We start from the raw sequence: 24,463 nt of genomic DNA on the forward strand, positions 1-24,463 counted from the left end.
TGTGGGCTGGGCTCCAATCCATTGACACCACTCTTACCCACTACTACAACAGCACCAAGTAGATAGATAGGTACATGCGAATTCCCATAGGGCCTATACAGTACCCTCTCCACCTCGTATCAGTAACTCACACCTTTCGCGCGATGCGCCAAGATGAGGTATTGCATTACCATACCAATCAACAAGTATTCACAAACTGCACTACGTGGAGCACTCTAACTCCACTCTCTTGATGACCATCGTTTTCGTTCGACATGGGTAAGGGTACGCGAGCCTCGACAGCTTGTGCCCGATGTTACAAACGCAAGAAGAAGGTATGCCAGAACGTCTACACTCTTCCTTCACGTGCTGATGTACAGCTGTAGTGCAGTCGTGATTTTCCAACATGTTCAGAGTGTGCTCAAGCTGGAGTCAATTGCATCGGCCTTGACCGTGGGACAGAATCTGAATTGCCACGAAGGTGAGTCGAGAATTTGCTTGGATACATGGTCAACGCTCTGTGCTCATGACTCGACAGCATTGTGTCCTTTCTTGAAGATGCAGTCGCAAAATTGGAGCTTGAACGGCACCGTTATGGCCCCCCAAGCATTAGCGACCGACAGTCTGAACTCTTTGATCCAGGAAGTGTTGAAGCACCACGAACCATTGCATCAAGCTCAGACGGACACGATCTTCAGGCGCTCTATTCACTTTCAATGTTTTCAGCGTCGACTAGTTTTCCTTACAAGGCTTTCAACCCAAACCCTCGCGATGTTCACCCTTATTATCGCACATTCTTTATGGGTGCCGAATTGCCTTATCCGCTGGCATTTACAGTCAAGCGACCTGTCCATGCGCCGAGATGCAACAATTCGACAGAACTGACAAAGCTTCCTCCTGGTGTGACAGAGGCATTATTCAGTACTTATACGGACCGAATCTTGCCCCAATATCCCGTCTACACACTTGAGGAGGTGGCCAGCCTTCAGAGCAAATATGTCAGTGCAGCGACAGACTGTACTCTGCTCACGCCAATTGAACAGTTCACTGCATCAATGATTTTGGCGATATCTGTGCTTTCTACTAGATCAAAGGACTATCGCAAACTGGCTTCTCTGGCGGAATCGCTACGTCGAGATGCATACGCGCGAGTAGGTTATGGGGCGAACATCGCCCAGCCGACGATCACCTCCGTGCAGCAACTACTTCTAGTTGCGCAATACGGGTTTCTTCTTCCATCTTCCACGAACCTCTGGCAGGTCGTGGGGGATGCGATGAAGACAGCATTAGGACTGGGACTGCACCAGGAAGCGCCGCATCACTATGGACTAGACCAGGAAACTATCCAGTTCAGACGGCGGCTGTTCTGGGTCGTAAGTTACCCTGTGGACCCCCCCCCCCCCCTTGTTGGAGTTTCTGACCATGATTGTTCCGATAGCTATATGTTCTTGAGAGGTCCGTAGCAATAACGTCACATCGCCCATATGCGGTTGCTGGCGACATGATAGGCACCGCCCTTCCGGAAATGTCGAACGAAAGTATACCCAAGGAACCGGGGCATTATTCCTGTTACTTCATCTCATTCAAAGATCGAGTACGGGTTATAAGGATTCAATCGGAGTTATGCTCCATCAACATAGGGAAGCGAGTGATATTAACACCGAGCTCAGCCTACGATCGATGGATGCAGGAAATGGAACGGCGAATACACGAACTAACACAAACCGAACATACCAAGGGCTTCCGGATTATGGCGTGGCAGTGCTTGATTCTTCTCCACATGCCCTGCGCGCATAATCCAAGCCCGAGCCCAGAGTCCACTATCAAATGTTTCAATGCAGCCGTTGAGCTCTCGAGCGGCTATTGGGAATTAGTACAATCTGATTTCGTCGATTATCCATGGCACGGTGTGCACAAATGCTACGAAGCTGGAATGCTCATTCTGTATCATTTGTGGTACTCTGCCAGCGTGATTCGGCAGCACTACTCAACGCGGCAGATTTTTGAAGCCGTTAACAATTTGTCTGGATTCTTTGTATGCATGAACTTCTCAAGCGAATAAACTTTGCTGACTGTTTCTAGATCATTGTGGCACGACAGTGGCCCGCCGCTCAGCAATGTGGAACCTTGTTCGACAGGTTCAGAAAGGGCGCATTAGCTGCTTTCCGCGAGGAAGAATCGGTAGACGCGCAAAGTAGTGTAGAGGCGAAGCAATTAAGAGATATCGTGCACCGGGAAAATGCCGATTTGCTGTATGCAAACGAGGAGACGAGACCCGCTGGAAGTACCTTACCAATCGACAATTTTCTCGGTTTCGAACAACTCGACTTCTCCTTAGACCTTCCCGATACAACGTTCCTTGATTTCTTCGATACTTCAGTCGTTCCGGAATTACAGCCAACCGATGCGCTTCTAGAAAATGCATTTACGTCTGCGGACCTTCCTGAAATTACACAACCGGGACTCAGTTCAGGAAGCTTAACCAGCACCGCTCAACGAACCATCCAGATAGACTATGATCAAGTCGCGAAGGCGGTGAGAAATCTTCCTGTGTGTTCTCCTTGCAAGAAACGTAGAATCAAATGCGACATGTTGCTGCCTTCTTGTCGCAATTGTACGAAGCTGCACAAGGACTGTAAATATTGGGATAATGCACTTCTGCAAGAAGTCCCTCGGAAGTATGTTATTGCTGTTGTGTGATAATATTGTAGGAAGCTAACAGTACAAAGGCACATACACGCATTACACGAACAGATCATTGGCCTCACCCGAGATCTCGAAACTATCCAGAAACCTCAAAGTATCAGTGCATTCAGCGCATCCGCCTTGTCGTTTCAACCCGATTCAAGCCTTCAGAGAACTTGGCCTGCAGTAGCATCGCCTCCTAATCCAGGTTCCTCTAGAGACGTACTTTGCCCATTCAGGACCGGAACGATCGCCGATACCACATACTTCGGTGTTACCAGTGCTTTTGGTCGACTCTTAACAATTCGGCCGGCGCTGCGACCAAACATGCTACCTCCACCGTCAGTTGCACCAGAGAAACAATCTCTTGCGGACATTTTCCTATCATCTCTAGATCTGCAAAAGGAATCCGACGTACCCAAAGAGGTAGCAGAACAATTGATCGCAATCTACTATAACTCGATCGAAACATGGATACCTGTACTAGGACATGATCTAATACACGAGACATTTGCTAGGATATACGATGGAACCCAGCATACAGAAGATCAGGTCACAATCAAAATTAGATACCGGCTTCTCCTGTCAATATCGCTCTCACTCATGAAGGCACAAGATCCAAGACTTGCAGTAGCTGCTGATACATGCTTCCGACAGGCCATAGCTACAAGCGCTTCGACCGATCTACTCGCTTATCCAACTACTTCCACGCTTCAATTACTTGTTCTGATGTGCATATACATATGGATAAACCCGGGCTCAATGGACATTTGGAGAATGCTCGGACATACTTCGCGCATGTGTCTAGACCTCGCTGAAATGCACGGGTCCGATAAGAACGAGTCCGCCAAGTCAGAAGTACTTTACCGAACCCTCTACACCCTCGAAACCTACATCTGTACCGCATATGGCCGACCTCGCCAGCTACCCGTCCCTTTTAGCCCTACTGATCAGGTCACTCAACTGGCCGATGATCCATCCCGGCTCTTATACGACCTGGCGCGACTGCAGAACCGTTTCCACAGAGACCTTATCGAAAATGGATCAGTCCTTACGGTGGCCGAATCCAAGATGCCGAGTTCTACAGATTTTGCGTGGATGGATAGTTGTATTCTTGACATTTATTCCTGGCTCGAGACATGGAGAGCTTGTATCGCGAACCAAGGTCTCACGGCAACTACGACCGAGGCAATAGACGAACCTCCACTCTTAGTATGGGGACAATTCCAACAACTGAAGACGCTTTTGCTGGCTAAAGCCGCCTCTGACCGACGAGGCAAAGTCTTGATCACTCGGCAAGAGGAATACTCACTTTGTAGGCGCCTCGTCAAGGCTGCTGAAGCCCTGCACCAGCAGTCAATAGGGCCTATTCAAGGGACTTTATCACCGGGGCACCAACCTACTTCCATCTTCCCCTTAACGTGGACATGGGCACATTCTGTGTTCACTGCTGGTGTCATCCTCATCCAGCCTTCCATATCACAAGTCACTCCGGAACCTGCAGACCAAGCACTCATCCAGATATGTCTCGGCCTGCTCAATTCATATGAGATGAGATCTGAGAAGAGTGGTCAGGGCCTCACGCATTGCCTTCAGAGTCTGCAGGATTTCCATCGATCCGTTGTTTGCTAAGGATCAATGAGGAGTTCTATGTTCTTATGTAGGCTATTACGACGAAATGTATACCCCTTTCATGATTCATATGTACAAAGCGTTATCCCACCTCCTCGGCTATCATGATGCAATTGCCCCAGCCTTGACAGTCGCACCGGGCAGTTTCCCAGACTTGAACTCGTCGCACACCTGCGCCATGGTGACAAACTCTACCCCCTCCTTGGTCTTGAGGTACTCGATGAAGCGCTCGTGCATCAGCATGACGTTCGATTTGCCGCTGACCTGGGGATGGCAGCTAACACAGAAAACGAACGAGTCGTACTCCCGGTAGAAGAAGTCGAATTGATCCTTCCACTGTACCTCGACATCACGGGGATTGACGAAGCCATGCGTACCAGGTCGTTTGGTGTAGTTCATCGGCGCTAATATCCATGTCAGCACGTTTAGATGGCGAGAACAGGGGTGGACATACGCCAATCGTCAACATTCCAGGACCCAGGAATCTCTACCACTTTCGTCGGTTTCTGCTCTTTCATAGGCTTCATCCATGTGTCGGGGTCGGTGCTATAATCCGGATATACGATCGAGTCTTCTGCAACATCCGCGACGTAATATGGTTGGCAGTCGTGGTGAAGCATTGAGTGGTCGTACTCAATGCCAAAGTCTTCCAAGATCTGCATGGTCTTTGGTCCAACCTCCCATGCAGGAGCTACCCAGCCCTTGGGATACTTGCCCGTGAATTGCTGGTAGACTTCGATGGATTTCGCCATGACTTTGCGCTCTTGCTCTTCGGTCAGGAGACGGACGAATTCATGGGTGTAGCCATGAAGACCACTGAGTGTCTCGTGTTAGCGAGGGCATATCGAACGAGACAATGCAGCGTACATTTCGTGTCCAGCATCTCTCACTTTCGCCATCTGCTCTGGGAAAGATAGAATAGTGTGGCTTGGCATATAGAACGATGCTTTGATGTTGTTATCGTCGAATAGTTTCAACATCCTATCAGTGCCGACATTCGCGCCGAAGATACCTCGTGATACATCGCTTGCACTGATAGATGAACCATCCCGGGTATTGATCCTTTGCAGCATGTGTTAGCGAATGGAAAGTCACCACCATAACTGGGCTTACCAGTTAGCGCAGGCGTCGACATCGACAGCATATGTTACGAGGACTCTTTTCGGCATTGTGATTATTGGATTTTAAAATGTAGAGTGTCGGAAGATATTATCATGCTTTATATATTGAAAGAAGATAACAACACTTAAATCCAACAATGAAATCATTGTAAGCATAACAAGTAAATTGATAAATAAACATGTACCCACTCGAATCGGCTCAATGCTTCTCTGTGTTATCGGGTATCACCGTTCGCCCGTTGTGCCTGTCCCTTTGATGCGGGGTGCGGGTTGCTAGCGACCGCCACTGCTGGGCAAGCAAACACGCGCAATTCCGACGCCCTAGTTACATCACTTGCAACCCATCTTTTTTGAATCGGAGTCTGTCTGCCTCGGCGTCACCGGAACTTTGTACACGTATCTGATGCTTTGGAACGTCAGTCGCGTTGACAGATTCTCGCGCTGAAACTCTAAAAGGCTGTCGCTGCTCCGTGGAGAGGGACCTCCTCGTCGGAAATCCCAGGATGAAGACAACGCTCGACTTCACGGGACGAAACATCGCTATTACCGTCAGTCTGGTATTCGCCGTAACTGGCTCTTTCAACCCCATTGCTGACTTTTCCTTAGGGCGGCTGCTCTGGTATAGGATTTGCGCTGGCACAGACGCTGATTGCGCTCGGTGCTACAGTCTACATTGCGGATATCGTCAAGAATCCTCCGGCTGAGCTAGTAGACCATGATAGAATACACATCACATATGGGTGTGATATAACGAAAAGAGACGCATGTAAATCGTTCATTGATTCCATCCCGGGCCGCCTTGACGGTCTTGTCAATTGCGCCGGGACGTCGACATGGGAGGGTAAGATCGGCTCCGACGAGGTGTACCAACGGACCATGGACATCAACGTCAACGGAACTTGGAACATGGGAACCGAAGCCATGAGAAGGATGTCTGGGCAGGAGGATGTTGAATCACCAGGCGCGATACCAGGCGTTGTGCGCAACGTTGGTCAGGGTGCGATCGTCAATGTGGGCAGTGGTGCGTCGCTGCGCGGGGTATCCGGATTGGCTGCGTACAGCGCCTCGAAGCATGCCATCTTAGGGCTGACACGATCCTGGGCGAGGGACTTCCCAAAACTGAGGGTCAATGCTGTAGCTCCAGGTTTGTCACTCTTGATAATCACAATTGTGTGTGAGTACTGACATCATAATCCTAGGTGCGACGGATACGCCGCTTGCTGAAGCCACGGTGGCTGCGGCGCCAACGGGTGATACCAATGTGATCATCGGCAAAGCGCAAATAGCATCGATACCCAAGGGTAGAATGGCCTATGCGACAGATATCGCAGATGCGGTCGTATTCCTACTTTCCGACTGGTCGAGTTTTATCACGGGGCAATGTTTACCTGTGAATGGGGGAAATTTTTGAAGAGAGTTCGTTTGAAAAGGTTTATTGAGCGTCTGCATAATGACATGATACTACACTTTCGGCAAACTAGAAATTTTTAAAGCATCTATATCGTCATTTGCTAAGTCAATTGCACATCACCTCTTGAGGACAGTATGCTGAAAACAGAGACAGTGTGACCGCGGAGACAGACATAGCCAAGTTCCGCGGCGATGGGAAATTGTGTTTCCGGCCCCTCAGCTCTCCAAGGAAAAGTTATGAAATCCCACCATCGTCACCAATGGTTATGCTCGTAAGACATCAATTTCTATGCTCATCTCTATTATATTCGTGTCGCTGCCCAAATGCTTTTGGACCAGGCACAGCCAATTTATATCGGAACCTGTGATGCTGTTTCCTGGTACTCTAAGAGGATGAACATGAATGATGGCTCCATAGCATCTCGCAACCGGGATTTGGGATCGTCGGGCCAGAATCATTTCGCAAACCATTCAACGCCGAGAGACAACTCTAAATATGATTGTCATGGCGGGGGTTAATATTCCGAGGTCTTGCTGCCTCGGTGTAATGTTATGACACGCCAACAAGGCCGATACCAGAAAGGCGTGTTTGATATAAAGATGACCCCTTGGCGCCATACGCGAACTCGATTTTTCCCTGGTGGAACAGCGACCGGGGAATTTCCAGGACTATCTTGGCCTCTCACTGGGCCGTTTTAATCTACGACTTTAATATCGGAATTGCTGCTAATGAAGGCGTGACAGGGACCATTTTGCGGGGCAGCATACATTGCCAAATGCAAATAGTATACCATCTCGTAAGTACAAAAGGCGACAATGGAATTAATGTCGCGTCCGAGAGACGATAGATTACTCCTCTTCTTCTATCTGAATACCTACCGGGAATTGTGGTTATGGCTCGTCTTTCAATCATATCGGCAGTTTTGGCACTGGCCTCCACAGCCTGCGCCCAATGCGGTTCAGGAACGCCAGATGCTCGAGTTACTGGATCAGGTAGCTCATTCACAGCTACCAAGGGCTCAAGCAACGTCTACACTGGCTCTGACTATCGTGCTGCCATCCAGGCTGCGTTGGACTCCATCAGCAGTGGGCAGCGCGTTGCTGTGATCGCCTCTGGTTCCATTGGTGCCAACACCATCACTATTGCCAGCGGCAAGATCTTTGAAGGATGCGGAACGATCAATGTGGGTACCAAGTCAGGTCGCGGTGCCATTGAATCGACCGACACCACGAATGTCCAAATCCCATATCTGACCATGACTGGCAATCCCTACTTCGGTCTGAGATTCTCAGGTACAAAGGGTCTCACTCTGGGCAAGATCAACATGAATCTGAGCGGCGGACTTGGCATTCGATTCGATCGAGACAAGGCCGCGAACTCCAATGTGAAGATGGACACAATTACTGTCACCGGTGCTGGCAGTCACGCCGTTGAGACTTGGAACATCGATGGCCTGACCATCAATTCCGTCATTGCTAAGAATGTTGGCGAGTGCGGTCTCCTTTTGCAAAAGACGACCAATGCGCGTGTCGGACTCGTCGATGGAAACAACGTCGCGGCAGGAAACGGATACGCGACTTTCCGCATGGCCAACGAGAACGGTCGTCAAGCCAACGGCGGCTACGCGACAAATGTCTACATCGATAAGGTGGTTTCACGTGGCGGCGGACGAGGTGTCTTCTGTGTATCCCAGTCTGGAGGTGCAGAGATCAAGAGCGTCGACCTGGCCAACAATGGTAACAACGCTGTTCTCATCGAGAATTGCAACAATGTCAAGATTCTTGGTGGAACTGTCAATGGTGGTGGTGAAGTTCGTCTTGCGGCCCGCACCGAGTTTGCGAACAATCGTGACATCAGCATCACTTTGAAAGTTGATGGCACTACCGTCCGAGAGAGCCCTTGTGGAGAGAACACAAAATGGAATCTTTCTGGCTCAGGGGGCAGGACTATCTGTTAGTTCCACCATAGTGTTGTTACCAGGTAATCTTGAATTGCCAATTACCAAAAACCCCCATATTACGCAAACCCCCATATTATGCAAACTCTAACGATCATTTGACAATAATTCAAATTGTGTATATCCGAAAGATTCTGCCCTGAGATTTCCAAATGCTACAGTGACACTATCTGCATAATATACGAAGAAGTATATTAAACAAAAAGTGCTACTATGTCCACCATCACGTGTGCAGGTCCATAGTGTACACTGTACGACTCGACAAACCCGCACTCCACACTCCGCTATACCAAAAGATGCTGACCCGGGGTGCGGAAAACGGGGAACCAGGTAGCAGACATCCCTGGCCTTGCAGCAAGTTCTACGCAAGTCAGACCACCCAGAGAAATTTTCACAAAGAAAAAGCCCTGCCTCGTTTCGAGCAGCACCTACAATACGAAATGCTACCAAGAATGAATCATAGCAAACCATCATATACCCAAAGTTCTCAAGTTCTTGACTCTTTCCGGGCCCCTTCAAGTATCCCGGAACAGTTAAGATTTGTTAGACGATCGGCAAGAATTGGCATCGGGTACAGGTGGGGGATCCTAGGAACTAAGAATTGAGTTGCCCATACTAACTCCAGGGGTATCGAAAGTGCGCTTCGGATATCCGCATTCGGTATACGTTTGCGCTCGAACATTGCGGCTCTGCCGACATCGTTGCGAGCAAACCCACTGAAGGTCTCCACACTGCACCTACAGTTTCTTCGTGCAGACTGTTATGTCTGACGGAGCCTGACTGTCTCTGCACGTGCGCCCTAAAAAATGTAGAGTAAGAATAAATGTAAAGTATGTCCCTCGTAGCGGGCGCCGGTCTTCAGCTTCAAACCTTTGTCTCTCTTTCTACAATATCCCAAAATGGCCCCAGGAATTCAGAACCAAGTCGTTAGCGACACTACCCTTCCCGCTGTCATTCCCGAGTCAAATCAGACACCCGCAAACAATGCGACTGAACTGCTTTTCACATTGAAGAACACTGTAACATTAGTTACCGGTGGAGCTCGTGGACTTGGAATAACTTTGGCCTGCGCCATTGCTGAGGCGGGTGGCCATGTTGCGTGTGTAGACATTTTGGAACAGCCATTGCCAGAGGAATGGGCTGGCCTCGAGAAGATCGCCAAACGATCTGGTCTTTGGTGCAAATACTACCAATGCGATATCACGAACGAGCCGAACGTCGAGCAGGTTTTCGATGAGGTTAAGCAAGAGACCCAGCGTCTTAACGCACCTTTCAGAGGTACCGTCGCATGCGCCGGCATCCAGCAGAAGCAGCCTGCTTTGGAATACCCAGGATCCGATTATGAGAGGATCTTCCGTGTCAACGCTGTCGGTGCTTTCCTGACTGCGAAATACGCTGCCAGGGCCATGAAGGCAACCAACGTACACGGTAGCATTGTCATGATTGCTTCCATGTCTGGTAACATTGCCAACCGAGTAAGTGGACCCATTCGAATAGCTACCATAAACAAATAAATGATAACATATTTCCTTAGGGATTGGATTGCTCCGCCTACAACAGCAGCAAAGCTGCAGTCCAACAAATGACTCGTTCGCTCGCACAGGAATGGGGCCAGTATGGCATCCGCGTCAACTCATTGTCTCCCGGTGTAAGTGGAACTGGATCACTGACTTTCAAGACTGAACTTACTAACATTTCTCAGTACATCCGAACCGCTATGACCGATGCCCTGCTCCAAGCCGAGCCCGAGTTGGAGAAGACATGGATGGCAGGTGCTCTTCTAGGACGTTTGGGAGCACCAGAGGATTTCAAGGCACCGGTTGTGTTCCTTTTGGGATCTGGAAGCAGTTTCATGACAGGTGCAGACCTCCGTGTTGACGGTGGTCATTGTGCGTCGGCATAAGATGGAAATTTAATGAATAGATATCACGACTATAGAACTACCAAAAAGAACTAATACCATTTACGAAGGCTTCTATCTGCATGCGCGAGCATTGCACAATCGGAGTGCTCCCTATTGTTAAACAACGTGCCTAAAGCTGAACGGCAATGGCGTCAAGAAACATAGTCAAATCAAACTCCATGGCTAAAGTCCAGGGTTACCACACTGGGTTGCCCGCTTGCTACGAGGGTAGTATCAAGTACGCCCACCTTAACTCTAATCAGCTTCTTTGCATAGATGAGGCTGATGCACGTGTTCTTGCCTGCAGCTCCAAAATGCTGGCCGGCGGACAACCTAAAGTAGTAACCCTCTGCACTAGAACGATCCGGAACACTTTACATTCACCATACCCATATTCACATGTAGGGGTGCTATGATTACGTCATGGTATCGCCCACTACTGCTAGTCCACGCAGAAGCAGTAGGTCAAGCGCGGTTTCGGTTGACACGTGCGGACCGACTCCACCTCTCAAGCGAACTCTTTAGAACCGTTTCGCGCATATTGTTGTCAGTGCATGTTTTCGTCTCCAGGCATCATATTTTTCCTATTGAGGAATATGTGCTCTTTGCATGACAGGTTTCTGTCCATATCGAACATGCTAGGATCATGAACCTCGCACCACCAAAAGATGATGGGAACAAACGGAAAACCCGTTCGAGGACGGGATGTCTGAATTGCCGTCGCAAGAAGAAAAAATGTATGCCAATGATCCTTCCCCGTCTGGGTAATATTCCTCATTCCAGTATTAGGCGATGAAAAAAAACCGACATGCACAATCTGCTCTAAAGCATCCGAGAAATGCGAGTGGACCCGCGGCTTGACCTTCCGGCTGGAGAATGCCTTTACATTGGATGAGAATTCTCAGTCCATCTCTATGTCTCGAGCAAATCGGTCTAAAAGACGTCGACAGGTCAGTACTAGAAACCTACGGGACTCGACGTCTGGGTTAATGTGGCATTCAGTCTCCCCCAGAGCAGACAAAATCCCAGAACGACACTACTGCAGCCGAAGACAACTCTCCTGTACAAGGTGACTCGTCTTCAAACAATGTTTCAGCTAGTCCTTCTACCGATTCATTCGGTTTGATCAACTCACAATTCGACCCTAGCACGACCACTGAATCAGCAGAGTTTCAGAATGAGTTGAGAGATGAGCAGGGCGCCGAAGTGGCCATCGATGGAATGGACTTCTACCCTTCTCCAGAATTTGGGAGTGACGATGGCATCTTCCTATCTGGATCCAAATATCGGGAACTGCACAACACATTGCGACGCAATGTGTTCATGACTGCGAGGTCTCGACAACCTAGTCGGCAGGGAAGCCCTTCCCTCATCGGTTTGGAAGGCACTCACAACGACAACCATGATATGCAAATAGTCGAAAACGGTATCGAGGATAATGCGCCTGTTATCCAGACCCAAATTTCACCAGAAGTTGAGACCTTGCTATCGCCCAATCAGGAGCATATCTTATGGAAGAATTGGGTAGAAGAGATATCTTTATGGGTAAGCTTCTCTTTTGTTTAGACTCCTGTACCTTTCTGATGTATGTTTCAAAGCTCGATAAATTCGATTCACATAAGCATTTCCGCCACACCCTACCCAACATGGCACAAAACTGCCCACACCTACGTTACTCGATGCTCGCACTGAGCGCCAGGCAACTCGAACGCAAGGATGGCTCATTGCCTGCTTCAACCAGCTTGGCGTTGTATCAGGAGGCTATACATCGACTTGTTCCTCAGCTGCATGAAAGAACCGTTCTTGTGGTTGCCTCATGTGTTGTTCTATGCGTATTGGAAATGCTAAGTTGTAAGTTCCCAGTCCCAGCATGGTGAACGGATTTTAATCAACATCAGGTTCCCCGAGAGCGTGGCGACGTCACCTTGATGGCTGTGCCTCCTTGATCAGGTCTATGAATATTAGGGGAGATAGTGGAGGCGTGGAGCAAGCACTATTCTGGTGCTTTGCAAGAATGGGTAGGAACCCTCCCTGACACCGCTTTGCATTCACATGGCTAAGCTTTCTCATACAGACGTCTGTGGTGGTCTCATCTCCATGGAAAGAACCCTCATTCCCATCGACGAATGGATGTCGGCGAACTCATTCGAGGCCGACTGTACATATTTCCAGATTACTGGCGTGTTCGAAGATCATGCCAACTATTCTTGCTATCTTATCGGCAAAGTGATCGACTTCTTATATGGACCGGAAGATCCAAAAACGCCCAACTCTCTCAATGGCTCTGTTCAGGGATCTTTTGCGTCGCAGTGGTGCGAATTATTTGATCAGCTTGAGCACTGGTATATAGTACGGCCTCCTGAAATGCAGGCCTTCTTATACCAGAACTCCACATCTGCCCAGGACAAGACTGGCTCACCTTTTCCAACCGCTCTCTTCACCAACGGCGCTGCGATTTCCGGAAACCAGCTTCACCACACTGCATCACTACTGATGCTGCAAAACTGCCCTCGAAACACAAAACGTACAAGATCATTGCTATGGCATGCTCGGCAAATCTGTGCCATCTCGATTTCAAACACACATCACGGTTGCTGGACGAATTGTATTCAACCACTATGGCTTGCTGGACAAGTCATGAGCCATCCGGATGAACACCGCGCGATTACAAATATTTATAAGAGGATTGAACTTGAAACGGGATGGGCAGCTACCTGGCGGGCTGTTGATTTGCAGCAACATTGGGGAGATTTAGATAATTAATTGATAACTAGTTCCAATAAGGCTTTCGCAGTACTTCCAGCTCTGTTGCTTGATGATTCGTTCTTGTGCACTTGTAACCAAATATGGAATATGCGGATTAAATGGTTATCTATAGCTTAGAGAGCCTCTCAAACGAATATACACTTTCAACAATTGTATGTACGTGGCTCTCGAACCAATTTCCCAAATTGAATGTAGCGTCAATATAACCATTCTGGCCAGAAACGTCTTCTGTGGCTGGCGGCAATTGCCCCGGATCAAAGACAATAGCCGATGAACTGATTTTTCCCACGGGGAACTACGAGTTGCACCCCTTATAGCTGTAGTGGAGGATTGATATAAGAGTTTTCGTGGCGCGTATACGATGGTCAGGTCAGATTCCGAGTCGGCTAACAAGCGTCTTTTCGGAAAAGCGATGCACAACATGATCAAAGCATAGAGCTACACGCGCGAGATGCTGTTTAGTCTTTTGTAATTACTCGTAAATTAATCTTCGCGGCCGACTTCCGTGGTCGCTACTATTAACATGCATGCAAACTGGACAGTCCACTAGACTCCTTTCACGGTTTCTCTTTTCCGAAACGCAACGGCCCGAAGCCCCAATTTCTCCTCCAGGAAGCGCTTCTACAATACGAAAAGGGAAGACTTTGCCGCTCAACACCGTCATCCTCCAAAAAACTTTCGAGCTCTGGTGGGTTAGACTCGGCCACTTTACGCGCCCAAAACAGCGGTCCCCTACTGAACAGCGTTTCTTTCTGCTTACTGTTGGGGATTAGCGCATCAGTATTCCAAGTTCGGTATTGAGTTTAGAAGGCCTTGTTTTCTCTCCGCAGAAATGGGAGGTTCGTGCGCCGTTAGTACGGCAGACCTTCCAAGGTCATGGGCATCGCGACGAGTACTGGTCGTATGAGTTAATTTCTATATCTCGTAGCTATAAGTAGGCAAGGTTCTCCGGCATCAACGACTCCAGACGAGAGAGGAGTTCCCCACAAATCCCCAGATTCTTTTCACCCAGCATCTTTTATAGAGTCGGAGCCGAAAAAGCAAAAAAAAAGATGCCTCAACTCACAGGTCGCGCCCTCGATTGGGCCATCACATTCGCAGCTGGTTCAGGTTTCTTGCTGTTCGGATATGGTACGTTCTCACAGTTCCTGCCCATGAGGGAAAAAATAGTAGCTAATTGGATTCTGTAACTATAGATCAGGGTGTTATGAGCGGTCTTCTTACCGGATCATCTTTCACAAGGCAATTCCCAGAGATCGACACAACAAAGGGCGGTAATGGAAGCTCTTCGCTACAGGGAACTGTCGTTGCAATCTACGAGGTACGATGACGATACCAAGCTTGCTAAAACTTCTAAGCTCACTCTGCATAGATTGGATGCTTCTTCGGTGCGCTTTTGGCATTTGTTTTCGCAGAGAGACTTGGACGTAGATGGACGATCATGATCGGCTGTGCTATCTTGACCGTTGGAGCTGCCATCCAGACCTCTTCTTATTCTATTGCCCAGATGATTGTTGGACGTATCGTTGCAGGTCTTGGAAATGGTATCAACACGGCCACAATCCCCGTCTGGCATTCCGAGCTCATGAGGCCAACCTCTCGAGGAACGGGTCTTTCAATCGAATTGGCGATCAACATCTTTGGAGTCATGCTTTCGTACTGGACTGGTCAGTATTCCCCTATTTCGAACTTGGAGATGATCGTGCAAGACTGACAACAAATGATAGACTATGGCATGTCATTCGTGGACAACCAAGCACAATTTCGTTTCCCCATCGCGTTACAGATTCTGTTCGCGCTCGTCACAATTGCAGCGGTTGCTGTGCTTCCGGAGTCCCCTCGATGGCTTGTGGCTCACGACCGATCCGACGAGGCTCGACAGATCCTCTGGCGCCTGCAAAAGAACGCACACTCCCTTTCACCCGATCATCAGATTGTCTACGCTGAGCTCCGTGAGATCGAGCACGCATACGCTGAGGAGAAGGCTGCCTCAAGCGGTACAACCTTCACATCTCTGTTCATTGCTAGCCCTCAAAGGTTCCGCCGCAGGACTTTGCTCGGTATTGGAGGACAGTTCATGCAGCAGCTTTCCGGTATTAATTTGATTACTTACGTGAGTATCTCGAATCTTGGAAACTAACCATCATGTACTGACATCGCTCCTAGTATGCCCCCGTCATCTTCGAAGTCTCCGTCGGAATGTCCCATAACTTGGCCATGCTTCTCGCTGGATTTAACGGCGTCGCATACTTCCTCTCCTCCCTCATCCCCATCTGGTGCTTGGACCGCCTTGGACGCAGAAAGCTCATGCTCTTCGCGTGCGCGGGACAAGCCATCTGCATGGCCGTCCTCGCCGGAACTGTAAGCAACGGCTCCCACGCCTGCGGTATCGTCGCTATCGTCATGCTCTTCCTCTTCAACTTCTTCTTCGCCGTCGGTCTCCTCGCCATCCCTTGGTTGCTCCCCGCCGAGTACGCACCCCTTGCCATCCGAACCAAGGCCGCCGCTCTCGCCGCTGCCAGCAACTGGATCTTCACCTTCTTGGTCGTCGAGATCACGCCTGTCTCCATCAACAGCATTGGCTGGAAGACATACGTGTACTTCGCTATCTTCAATGCTTGCTTCTTGCCCTTGATCTACTTCTTCTACCCCGAGGTCCGAAACCTTTCCCTCGAGCAGATCGACAAGCTCTTTACCGGAGACAAAGTCTTGCTCCACTGGCACGACAGCATGGGCGATCGCCAAGGCTCTTTCGTTGAGCCTATGCCCAACACGCCTCCTAACAAGGAGATCATGGAAGAGAGGGTCGAGGGAGACAAGTACTAAGCATGGAATGCAGGAGTGGATCAAAGTAAATCTGAGAGACGATAGTTTTACTCTTTGCAGGCCATACATTGTTAGGGAGTTGAGGAGACGCTGGTTAAAGAAGTTCATGTGGTCATTCATCTACCCATATACCCAGGCATTCTCGATTGGAGAGAAAACCTTTGACCGTGACCCTTAAGCCTACATCTTCTTCTACTGGTCCCTCCTCCTCGAGATCACTACTAGGAAAATCGATTCTTCCATACAGTCGAGCCAGTGAATATATTTCATCTAAAAGAATCAAGTATTTTGTAACAATAGATAATAATCACTTAATTTGAATTGTGAGTGCACCATGTTTCTAAGAACGAGGGGTCAGTTCGTGAGCTTCCTATCAAGACCAGATTCAGTAACAACAGATTTCCAATAAGGCACTGGGGCCACTACTGCGTATTATTAGATGCTTGAGATCAAGGAGATTGCTGTACTAAATGGCGCGGATACTTTGACGATAGTATCCAGGCAGGAGAGACATTTATGCGTATTTCACTTCTCATTGTCCCTCATCACATAACTGCACCCTTCCATTGCCAACCATATCACTGGCTTTTAATTTTCATCAACCCCAAAGGACAGACATCAAGAACAATGATGCTTAACTTAGTTGTATCTTAGCATATCCCACCACAACAGCCCAATTCCCTACAACCCCGCCTGCTCCTTCACAATACTCTTCAGCCTCCCTGTCTCCACCGCTGACCTCACGTTCGCAATCGTCCACTCCTCCATCTTCTGCCTCGTCTCTACCGTATGGGTACCCATATGCGGCACCAACATGACGCTCTCATTGGACAGCAACCCAGGGTGGATCTGTGGTTCATTCTCGAACACGTCCAACCCGACAGACCACACGATGCCCGCGTCTATCGCCTCCACGAGCGCCGCTTCGTCTATCACGGCGCCGCGTGCGGTGTTAATGATCACGACGCCCCGCTTCATCTTGTTGAACTCGGGCGTCGAGATGATGTGTCTTGTGTTGTTCTGCCAGTTGCCCATTAGTCTCCCCAACAGCTAAGAAAACCCCTTTTCGTACAAACTCCCCCTGTCGCTCATTAACGAGAAAATACCCCCTTTTCCCTAACCACATCGCAAGACAAAAGAAAAGAAAAACTTACATTCAGCGGCAAATTCAACGACACGACATCGCTCGTTGCCAATAACTCCTCAAACCCCACATAATCCACCCCCTCAATCTCGTCCTCCGCTCCCAACCTCTTCCGATTAAAATACTGCACCCTCATCCCGAACCCCAGCGCCCTCCTCGCAAACACACTCCCTATACCCCCCATCCCAATGATTCCAAGCACCTTGCCCTGCGGATCGTGGCCGAGCGGTACGTCGGCGATCCAGCGGCCCGCGCGTAAGGAAGACATGCCTTTGTTGAAGCCGCGGAGCGCGCCGAGGAGGAGGAAAATGGCGGTGTCCGCCGTGGCGTCGTCGACGGCCGTGGGGACGTTGGAGACGAGGATATTGCGCGCAGTGCAGGCGGAGACGTCGATTTGGTCGTAGCCGGCTCCTGTTATGGTGTCGTTTCTTCAGTTCATAGTTCTCCTGACTTCTTAGGGTAGTATCGCTCCGCACAGTGAATCAATCAAGCAAGCATTCATTCATTGCATCACTCGATCAATCTTACGCCCAGATCTACGTAGACACTCAGGAAGTAATGCACAATAGAATGGAGCAAACGTACCATTATGGCTAATAAACCCCAAACTCCGCGGCAGCGCCTCAACCAGCTCCCTATCAACGAGTCCCGTGACATTGACGGACGAGAACGTCCGGTACGCCGCGACCACGCCGTCGAGTGCCCCGCTGCGACACTCGGCCAGGAAGGCGTCTCGCGATTGAGACGTCGGCGTCACGATGTCTGCGATTTCTTGCAGTTTGGCCCATTCTTTTGTGTCGCTGGAGGGAGGTTATTTGAGGGGTGTTGAGGGTGGTGGTAGAGGGGAGGAGGGGTATGGGGGGCTTACGATTCTATGGTTCCGAGGAGGAGGACTTTGGGTTTTGTCGTCATTTTCGGATTGGGAGAAAGATGTTTGGATGCAGATGTGGTGTGTGTCTGGTTGTATCTCGTTGCAAGGTTGCTCTGTTGTCACTCTGCAGCCAGTCATAGATGTGGTTGGGAATGAATATACGAGTACCCCTCGAACGAAATGCCGATAGCTGGCCAATGAGACGCATTTCCGCGCCCGATAGCATTGGCCCACAGCAAGTCTAGGGCTATGCACTCGTGTGCCTTGAAAGCCACTGAATAATGTTTCATTGTAATGTTCTCATTTAACTTCAATGACCTCATTTCGAGATACAAAAGTGAGGGCTTATGAGTAGCTCAATCGATCACAACACCAAGGTGAACCAACGCAAGTACCGTTATGACATTTCATTCAATCGTGTCTAGCTACCTCTATATAGTAATCGTAATCCCTCTACCTAATATTCAAGCAATTCCAAACGTGAACAACTATACAAAACCGATTCATTTACTTGTTGGCCTTCTTGCATTCCGCTTCAAAAGCCCTCACCAGCTCCATGAAATCACAGTCCATCATCGATTCAAAAGCAGGACTTTTCTGCAACCCGAGCGTCCTCATCCAAGGAGTCTTTATTCCAAAAGCGATCTTCGCGAGGAACCTTGGGTCGTCGCGCATAGGGCAAGCGTCCATGACTTGCTTTAGTTGGAAAGAGGTCGGGACCGGAGCAGGTTCGTCGGGGAGAGTGATTTGCTTATGGGTTTCGCACCATGTACAATGGCCACATTCTTCGAGGGTTCCAGTTGAAGTTGCGGTATTCGATTCGCCGAAGTAGGAAGTTATGGAGTGAGCAAAACACTCTTTAGAAGTGATGAGGTCGATCAAAGCTTGCGTTCGCTTGAGATCTTGGAGTTCCTTGTTTTCCATGGCGCGGTCTAAGTGTTGAGCAATTTCATCAATCTCCTTTTGGTTCGATGGGAGTGGCTTCTCGAGGCGAAAGACATTTGTCGTGCCTGCCTTCTTCACCTCGACCATGCCTTTCTCATTCCATGTGTCAAGTTTTCGCACGAGGTCGGGCCGCGAGAACCCTCGCCTTGCAACAATTTGTTCGAGATCAACTGTCTTCCATTTCTGGGTGCCTTTGGCAGAAGCCTGAATTGCTTTGGATTCTGGAGTGCTGTCACGAGTCAAGGCCCCTGGATCCTTCGCAAAGTATTTGTACTCCGAATACTCTGACCCTACGCGACGGAAAAGCTTGAAATGAAGTTCCAACTGTGCGTATATAATTCCCAGGGTAGTCGACTTCAACAATTGTCAGTCTGCAAATTATCTCTCTATCTGAACAGGATAATAACTCACTCGTATGTCAAAATCTTTCTCTTGGGCATAGAAAGATACCTTGAAGCTATCTCCAGCTTGAAGCTTACGCCTCTCAGGTGAGGAAATTTCTCCCAAAAGCTTGCGGAGATTGTTGAGTGAGGGTCGGTCGCCGTATGTGAACACATTGCGTAGGTAGAAGTCTTTTGTCGACAGCTTAAAGAAGCACACGCTCGGCAGTCCATCCCTTCCAGCTCGACCAATTTGTTGGCAATAATCCTCGATCGTCCGAGGCACATCGAAGTGAACAATATTTCGAATGTCCGGTTTATCAATTCCCATACCAAAGGCAATCGTCGCGACTATAATCATCTTTTTGCTCGGCAAAAAGAGCTCCTGCGTTTTCTCCTTCACTTTGGTGTCCATGCCAGCGTGATACGGTTTCGCATCAAATCCGTTCCTTTTCAACGACAGTGCTAGTTCCTCGGCACCCTTTTGAAGCGTAACATAAACAATTGTCGGCCCCGGATTCTTGCGCAAGAAGTTGCAGAGAACTGTAACTTCGTCCGCATCTTTAGTTCTCGATTCTGCCAACAGTCGCAGGTTTGGTCGGTAGACGGTAGTCTTGAAAACGCCTTCCTGTGGGATAGAGAAAGCAGCACAAATATCTTCAACAACTCGAGGAGTCGCAGTGGCGGTCAGGCATATCACCCTTTCCACTTTGGCTTCCTGCGCAAAACGAGCAATCTTGAGGTATTCGGGACGGAACGAGTGACCCCACTCAGAGATACAGTGAGCTTCATCGACCGCGAGTAGTCGAATACCACCAGGTATGGCTTGCAGAGATTGAATGAACCCCTCAGCGTTCAAACGCTCGGGCGCACAATAGATGAGATCGAGACGTCCGTTACGCAGGTCATCTTGGGTTGCAAGGAATTGAGCGCGATCGACGGAGGAGTTGAGTACTGCAGCTCTAATCTTTCGGCGTAGCAGAGCATCCACCTGGTCTTTCATCAATGCGATGAGAGGTGATATCACGAGCGTCACACCGCTGTGCGTTTCAGCGCGCGAGGACGATTCTCGATCTTGCTCCTTGAAAGCGACGGCAGGGACTTGGTAGCAGAGACTCTTCCCGCCGCCTGTTGGGAAGACAACAACTGCACTTCCGCCATCGAGAATCCTCGCGACAGCCTCTTCCTGTTTCAACCGAAAATTGGGTAGCCCAAACCGTTCTTTCAATACTTTTCTGGCGAGCTCAAGTGAGGGTGAATCTATTTTGGTCTTCTTGGAGGATGTAGTGGCGATGTCGATTGACTGCTTTCGCTTACCAGCAATAGCTGTGTCGGATGCATGTACTAGAGCGGCCTCGAAGTCATCATCGGAACCAAGACCAAATTCATCGTCCGACATCGATATTGCTGTTCCCAAGATTGGTTTGACTGGGTAAATAAATTGCCAAGTGAAAATTGTGAGTTGGTGATTGATGGATAGAATAGAAGCTTGCGACGTTGTATAGAGAAGAGATGACCTCCATAACGCGCTAGAAGCAACAACGCGTTAGCGCGTACTTTCCTCGCGATCACATGACGTGGGGATTTCGCAACGAAAGACTATTCTGCACTTGTAAAAAGCCGAAGGTCAAAAGGTAGTCTCGAATCTACAGTAACGGATTCAAGGCCGCTTGTGGTGATTATGAGCATGACCATGTTCTTGATACCTCTCATCATCATAGTCACCCATCCGGTGTTCATCCTCATCCTGTCTGTATGTCTCCCATTCGCTCGTCCAATCGACAAGCTTCTTCCAGTCTATACACGAATGTTCAGTCCCAAATCCTTCTACGCCGCCGAGCTTATCATTTTGGACTTCGACCGTCAAATCAGGCTGGCACATCATGGCATTGCGGATGAGGTCCAGACAGTGCATGAAGTGCTGGGCCGATGCATGGTGTGGAAGCTCTGACTCGGCCATCTTTTGACCCTGCATCACCATGTCAAAGAGGGACCAGTAGCCATGACGAATTCCGTCGAGGCAATGGAGTTGATGGAAGGTGGAAAATGTAGAGCGTTCTGGCGCAATTTTAGGGTGTCTGAAGAAACCTCCCTGCATTGGGAAGAGGTCCAGCCATGCTTTGTTAGTGGTTAAGTTTGGCCTGTTAGCATATTTCTGATCCTCTTTGAATATGCGCGCTTGTGGTTCTACTATTCGATTGATATATTTGTTACTAAACGATACTGCAGCAACATGAGAATACAATTGACTTACGGCCCACGGTCTCTCTGACGATGGTAGAGGATCCTGCACGGTTACGGCCATTCTGATACAATGCGACGAAAAGCCATATATAACCAACCAAGAGAATGAGCCAGGCTACAGCGAAAAAGCGCCCTTTCTGCTTTGAAGGTCCATTATTGGTGGAAGTCGGTCCGTCTATAGCCTTTAGTGGCACGTATTCGGGCGGAGAAGAGGAAGAGGAAAAAGAAGCAGAAGAAGGTCGGCCGCGGCTGAACGGAAAACGGATTTGCATCAGAGCAAGCCAGGCGACGGCGGCGGGAGGATTCCGGAGAAGCTCCGAGCAAGATGACGGAGAAGAAAGGGAGAGGGATTAGAGAGGGAGGGAGGGATGAGATGGGCTTCGGAGGAATTGCACGATAAGACACAATACTCGGATGAGATGGCGACGAATAACAGAAGAGAGAAGGGGTAGAGCGCTGAGGCGTGTCAAACTCTCTAGTGTGAATGATGTGATGTGATGTGTTGTGCTATGAGTAGAGAGAGTCTTGATGTTCTTGGAGAGGGAGGACGTTCGGAGAAAGATGAGCCGAAAGGAGACGACACGCCAAAGCTACCTAACCGCTCTCGTAACCAACCCCAACAACGCGGGGCATCTACTACGAGTTACTACAATAGGTATACACCTCATACAGTCTTACACTGTCACTCAGGGTACTCAACCAACTAACTATGTACTTGTATAGTAAGGACATGAGTAGGTAGCCTACGTAACTAGGTGGGATGAATGGTGGGGGGAGGCGCATGGAGGGGCATCGTCCACTTTACCCAATTCCGACTATACATCTCGCAATTCTTCCGTCTTGTTTATAAAACACCTTGAAGCTCTCCAACATTTCTTCCTCTCTTTTTCCTCTTACCCCTCCACTCCATACTCTCTCGTCCTCTCGATACCCGGAAAATCTTCCACAACCTACTCTCTATCTCATCTCACAATCATGTCTCTCGGACAGTCAGTCAAGCTTAGCAGCGGCCTTGATATCCCGTACGTACACTCCCAACTCCATTCACTATGTTCACCCTCTCCACCACTTCCAACAAAATCACATGCGCTCAGCCAATTCTAACTTCATTTTCTTCATACAGAACATTGGGTTTCGGCACATGGCAATCTGCCCCCGGAGAAGTCTCCAAGGCCGTCTACGAAGCCCTCAAGGCTGGATACCGACACTTGGATCTTGCTCTCATGTAAGTGCTTCTCTAGAGTTCCATTCTGCTCAAGACCACCCGCTAATTGCATTTCCAGCTATGAGAACCAGCCCGAGGTTGCAGAAGGCATCGCAAAGGGTCTCAAAGATTTCAACTTGAAGCGTGAGGACCTCTTCATCGTACGTAGTAACCTCCGCCATTCCATCCCAACTTGAATATCTTAGAACTGGATATACTAACACACATCGTCACTTCCAGACCTCCAAGCTTTGGAACTCCCAACATAGCCCTGCCCTTGTCCCCAAAGCCCTCGACAAGGCCCTCAAAGAGCTCAACCTAACCTACCTCGACCAATTCCTCATCCACTGGCCCGTCGCCTTCCAAGAAGTAAACTCCGGCGACGAATACTTCCCCGCTGACACCTCCTCGACCCACAAGGGCGGCGACGTCGTGATCAACGACTCCGTGACCCTCGCCGAGACCTGGAAAGCCGTGCTCGCGCTCCCCAAGGACAAAGTCCGCACCGTCGGCGTCTCCAACTTCAACATCGAGCAACTCGAGTCCATCATCGCCGCCACAGGCCAAGTCCCCGCAACCAACCAAATCGAGCGCCACCCGCTCCTCCCCCAGCCCGAGCTCATCGCCTACGCAAAGGAGAAGGGCATCCACATCACCGCGTACTCGGCATTCGGCAACAACGCCTTCGGCCTCCCCCTCATCATCAACAGGCCCGAGGTCCAGGCCATCGCGAAGAAGGCGTCCGCCCGCCTCGGAAGGGACGTCACGCCCGCGCAGGTCGTGCTCGCGTGGTCCAAGGTCGGAGGGCACTCCGTCATCCCCAAGTCCATCACCCCGAGCCGTATCGCGAGCAACTTTGACGAGATTGAGCTCAGCGAGGAGGAGATTAAGGATGTCGATGCGCTTGGCAAGAACCCGCAGCGATTTAACATCCCTTACACTGCCAGTAAGTTTTTCGAGCTTTGGTCTCTATGTAATGCGGGACTGACATGCGTACAGACTCCCCACGATGGGACATCAACATCTTCAACGACCCCTCCGAGGCCCCCGCCACCCACAAGCCCATCCTCAAGTAAATCAAAACGACACCATATAGAAAAGCCAACGTGCAAAGATACCAATATGATATTTCCCTCAAGATCTCTTCTTTCTTTCTATCCGCTTGCTGCTGAGGCATGACGTAGCTTTACATATGTATGTATGGCGCAGCTGAATGGACATCACACGGGTAGGGCGGTTACCTTACCAATTGGGTTTGTCGGGTTGCGATAAATACCTACATAGATGGATACGCGTGCTTACTGCACTTGGAAGGGGAAAGAGGAATAGAAAGGGATAATTTAAAGAATTAAAAAACATCACAACACATATATGATATCGAGTCCATTTAAAAAG

General features: G+C 49.4%; 12 protein-coding genes across 12 annotated transcripts; 8 read left to right on the forward strand and 4 right to left on the reverse strand.

The window, feature by feature from the left end:
• The first annotated feature begins 160 nt into the window (after positions 1 to 160).
• On the forward strand, positions 161 to 2,080 carry BU24DRAFT_114447 (uncharacterized protein). The gene is made up of 4 exons (XM_033520824.1): positions 161 to 314; positions 366 to 460; positions 518 to 1,352; positions 1,418 to 2,080. Exons 1-4 carry the CDS (start codon positions 255 to 257, stop codon positions 2,039 to 2,041), a joined length of 1,614 nt encoding a protein of 537 aa, XP_033387501.1. The 5' UTR covers positions 161 to 254; the 3' UTR covers positions 2,042 to 2,080.
• Positions 2,081 to 2,684: 604 nt separating this feature from the next.
• BU24DRAFT_114449 (uncharacterized protein) lies at positions 2,685 to 4,347 on the forward strand. Its single transcript, XM_033520825.1, has one exon. The coding sequence runs from the start codon at positions 2,992 to 2,994 to the stop codon at positions 4,294 to 4,296; it is 1,305 nt and encodes a 434-aa protein (XP_033387502.1). The 5' UTR covers positions 2,685 to 2,991; the 3' UTR covers positions 4,297 to 4,347.
• BU24DRAFT_447734 (glucose 1-dehydrogenase) lies at positions 4,337 to 5,465 on the reverse strand (the record flags this gene model as incomplete). Its single annotated transcript, XM_033530839.1, has 4 exons — positions 4,337 to 4,700; positions 4,751 to 5,112; positions 5,164 to 5,358; positions 5,410 to 5,465. The coding sequence occupies 4 exons, from the start codon at positions 5,463 to 5,465 to the stop codon at positions 4,399 to 4,401; spliced, it is 915 nt and encodes a 304-aa protein (XP_033387503.1). The 3' UTR covers positions 4,337 to 4,398.
• Positions 5,466 to 5,920: 455 nt separating this feature from the next.
• Positions 5,921 to 6,915, forward strand: BU24DRAFT_447735 (NAD(P)-binding protein; the record flags this gene model as incomplete). Its single annotated transcript, XM_033530840.1, has 3 exons — positions 5,921 to 5,965; positions 6,024 to 6,561; positions 6,617 to 6,915. 3 exons carry the CDS (start codon positions 5,921 to 5,923, stop codon positions 6,826 to 6,828), a joined length of 795 nt encoding a protein of 264 aa, XP_033387504.1. The 3' UTR covers positions 6,829 to 6,915.
• An 805-nt stretch (positions 6,916 to 7,720) lies between these two features.
• BU24DRAFT_447736 (uncharacterized protein) lies at positions 7,721 to 8,785 on the forward strand (the record flags this gene model as incomplete). Its single annotated transcript, XM_033530841.1, has 1 exon — positions 7,721 to 8,785. One exon carries the CDS (start codon positions 7,721 to 7,723, stop codon positions 8,783 to 8,785), a length of 1,065 nt encoding a protein of 354 aa, XP_033387505.1.
• An 899-nt stretch (positions 8,786 to 9,684) lies between these two features.
• Positions 9,685 to 10,688, forward strand: BU24DRAFT_458870 (short chain dehydrogenase; the record flags this gene model as incomplete). Its single annotated transcript, XM_033531676.1, has 3 exons — positions 9,685 to 10,260; positions 10,320 to 10,433; positions 10,488 to 10,688. The coding sequence occupies 3 exons, from the start codon at positions 9,685 to 9,687 to the stop codon at positions 10,686 to 10,688; spliced, it is 891 nt and encodes a 296-aa protein (XP_033387506.1).
• Positions 10,689 to 11,048: 360 nt separating this feature from the next.
• Positions 11,049 to 13,466, forward strand: BU24DRAFT_418775 (uncharacterized protein). Its single transcript, XM_033527052.1, has 6 exons — positions 11,049 to 11,425; positions 11,478 to 11,638; positions 11,691 to 12,233; positions 12,287 to 12,539; positions 12,587 to 12,706; positions 12,763 to 13,466. The coding sequence occupies exons 1-6, from the start codon at positions 11,335 to 11,337 to the stop codon at positions 13,449 to 13,451; spliced, it is 1,857 nt and encodes a 618-aa protein (XP_033387507.1). The 5' UTR covers positions 11,049 to 11,334; the 3' UTR covers positions 13,452 to 13,466.
• Positions 13,467 to 14,506: 1,040 nt separating this feature from the next.
• Positions 14,507 to 16,500, forward strand: BU24DRAFT_386005 (MFS transporter; the record flags this gene model as incomplete). Its single annotated transcript, XM_033524899.1, has 5 exons — positions 14,507 to 14,585; positions 14,651 to 14,775; positions 14,827 to 15,121; positions 15,182 to 15,567; positions 15,621 to 16,500. The coding sequence occupies 5 exons, from the start codon at positions 14,507 to 14,509 to the stop codon at positions 16,278 to 16,280; spliced, it is 1,545 nt and encodes a 514-aa protein (XP_033387508.1). The 3' UTR covers positions 16,281 to 16,500.
• Positions 16,501 to 16,698: 198 nt separating this feature from the next.
• BU24DRAFT_386007 (uncharacterized protein) lies at positions 16,699 to 18,423 on the reverse strand. The gene is made up of 4 exons (XM_033524900.1): positions 18,293 to 18,423; positions 18,010 to 18,224; positions 17,435 to 17,835; positions 16,699 to 17,300 (listed from the first exon to the last, which is right to left on the reverse strand). The coding sequence occupies exons 1-4, from the start codon at positions 18,334 to 18,336 to the stop codon at positions 16,962 to 16,964; spliced, it is 999 nt and encodes a 332-aa protein (XP_033387509.1). The 5' UTR covers positions 18,337 to 18,423; the 3' UTR covers positions 16,699 to 16,961.
• Positions 18,424 to 18,802: 379 nt separating this feature from the next.
• Positions 18,803 to 21,019, reverse strand: BU24DRAFT_342445 (ATP-dependent DNA helicase; the record flags this gene model as incomplete). Its single annotated transcript, XM_033523318.1, has 2 exons — positions 18,803 to 19,594; positions 19,652 to 21,019. 2 exons carry the CDS (start codon positions 21,017 to 21,019, stop codon positions 18,803 to 18,805), a joined length of 2,160 nt encoding a protein of 719 aa, XP_033387510.1.
• A 130-nt stretch (positions 21,020 to 21,149) lies between these two features.
• Positions 21,150 to 22,248, reverse strand: BU24DRAFT_114526 (uncharacterized protein). The gene is made up of 2 exons (XM_033520826.1): positions 21,875 to 22,248; positions 21,150 to 21,810 (listed from the first exon to the last, which is right to left on the reverse strand). The coding sequence occupies exons 1-2, from the start codon at positions 22,134 to 22,136 to the stop codon at positions 21,281 to 21,283; spliced, it is 792 nt and encodes a 263-aa protein (XP_033387511.1). The 5' UTR covers positions 22,137 to 22,248; the 3' UTR covers positions 21,150 to 21,280.
• Positions 22,249 to 22,523: 275 nt separating this feature from the next.
• BU24DRAFT_447741 (aldo/keto reductase family protein) lies at positions 22,524 to 24,414 on the forward strand. The gene is made up of 5 exons (XM_033530842.1): positions 22,524 to 22,886; positions 22,988 to 23,089; positions 23,148 to 23,229; positions 23,309 to 24,014; positions 24,068 to 24,414. The coding sequence occupies exons 1-5, from the start codon at positions 22,840 to 22,842 to the stop codon at positions 24,142 to 24,144; spliced, it is 1,014 nt and encodes a 337-aa protein (XP_033387512.1). The 5' UTR covers positions 22,524 to 22,839; the 3' UTR covers positions 24,145 to 24,414.
• Positions 24,415 to 24,463: the final 49 nt, after the last annotated feature.

The sequence above is a fragment of the Aaosphaeria arxii genome, assembly GCF_010015735.1.
Source record: "Aaosphaeria arxii CBS 175.79 unplaced genomic scaffold BU24scaffold_2, whole genome shotgun sequence".
NCBI classification, from domain to species: Eukaryota; Fungi; Ascomycota; class Dothideomycetes; order Pleosporales; genus Aaosphaeria; species Aaosphaeria arxii.

What these genes read in the sequence shown, in the direction of transcription:
- BU24DRAFT_114447 (XM_033520824.1), top strand. Translation starts at nt 255, where the DNA reads ATGGGTAAGGGTACGCGAGCCTCGACAGCTTGTGCCCGATGTTACAAA. An exon ending in GTTACAAACGCAAGAAGAAG is followed by an intron (nt 315 to 365) that starts GTATGCCAGAAC and finishes GTACAGCTGTAG; the next exon opens with TGCAGTCGTGATTTTCCAAC. An exon ending in GAATCTGAATTGCCACGAAG is followed by an intron (nt 461 to 517) that starts GTGAGTCGAGAA and finishes ATGACTCGACAG; the next exon opens with CATTGTGTCCTTTCTTGAAG.
- BU24DRAFT_114449 (XM_033520825.1), top strand. Translation starts at nt 2,992, where the DNA reads ATGCTACCTCCACCGTCAGTTGCACCAGAGAAACAATCTCTTGCGGAC.
- BU24DRAFT_418775 (XM_033527052.1), top strand. Translation starts at nt 11,335, where the DNA reads ATGAACCTCGCACCACCAAAAGATGATGGGAACAAACGGAAAACCCGT. An exon ending in GGTCTAAAAGACGTCGACAG is followed by an intron (nt 11,639 to 11,690) that starts GTCAGTACTAGA and finishes TGTGGCATTCAG; the next exon opens with TCTCCCCCAGAGCAGACAAA. An exon ending in TAGAAGAGATATCTTTATGG is followed by an intron (nt 12,234 to 12,286) that starts GTAAGCTTCTCT and finishes TATGTTTCAAAG; the next exon opens with CTCGATAAATTCGATTCACA.
- BU24DRAFT_386007 (XM_033524900.1), bottom strand. Translation starts at nt 18,336, where the DNA reads ATGACGACAAAACCCAAAGTCCTCCTCCTCGGAACCATAGAATC. An exon ending in GGGGTTTATTAGCCATAATG is followed by an intron (nt 17,836 to 18,009) that starts GTACGTTTGCTC and finishes ACACCATAACAG; the next exon opens with GAGCCGGCTACGACCAAATC. An exon ending in CGTTGAATTTGCCGCTGAAT is followed by an intron (nt 17,301 to 17,434) that starts GTAAGTTTTTCT and finishes GGCAACTGGCAG; the next exon opens with AACAACACAAGACACATCAT.
- BU24DRAFT_114526 (XM_033520826.1), bottom strand. Translation starts at nt 22,136, where the DNA reads ATGCAAATCCGTTTTCCGTTCAGCCGCGGCCGACCTTCTTCTGCTTCT. An exon ending in CGTCAGAGAGACCGTGGGCC is followed by an intron (nt 21,811 to 21,874) that starts GTAAGTCAATTG and finishes TCAATCGAATAG; the next exon opens with TAGAACCACAAGCGCGCATA.
- BU24DRAFT_447741 (XM_033530842.1), top strand. Translation starts at nt 22,840, where the DNA reads ATGTCTCTCGGACAGTCAGTCAAGCTTAGCAGCGGCCTTGATATCCC. An exon ending in CACTTGGATCTTGCTCTCAT is followed by an intron (nt 23,090 to 23,147) that starts GTAAGTGCTTCT and finishes TTGCATTTCCAG; the next exon opens with CTATGAGAACCAGCCCGAGG. An exon ending in AGCGTGAGGACCTCTTCATC is followed by an intron (nt 23,230 to 23,308) that starts GTACGTAGTAAC and finishes CGTCACTTCCAG; the next exon opens with ACCTCCAAGCTTTGGAACTC.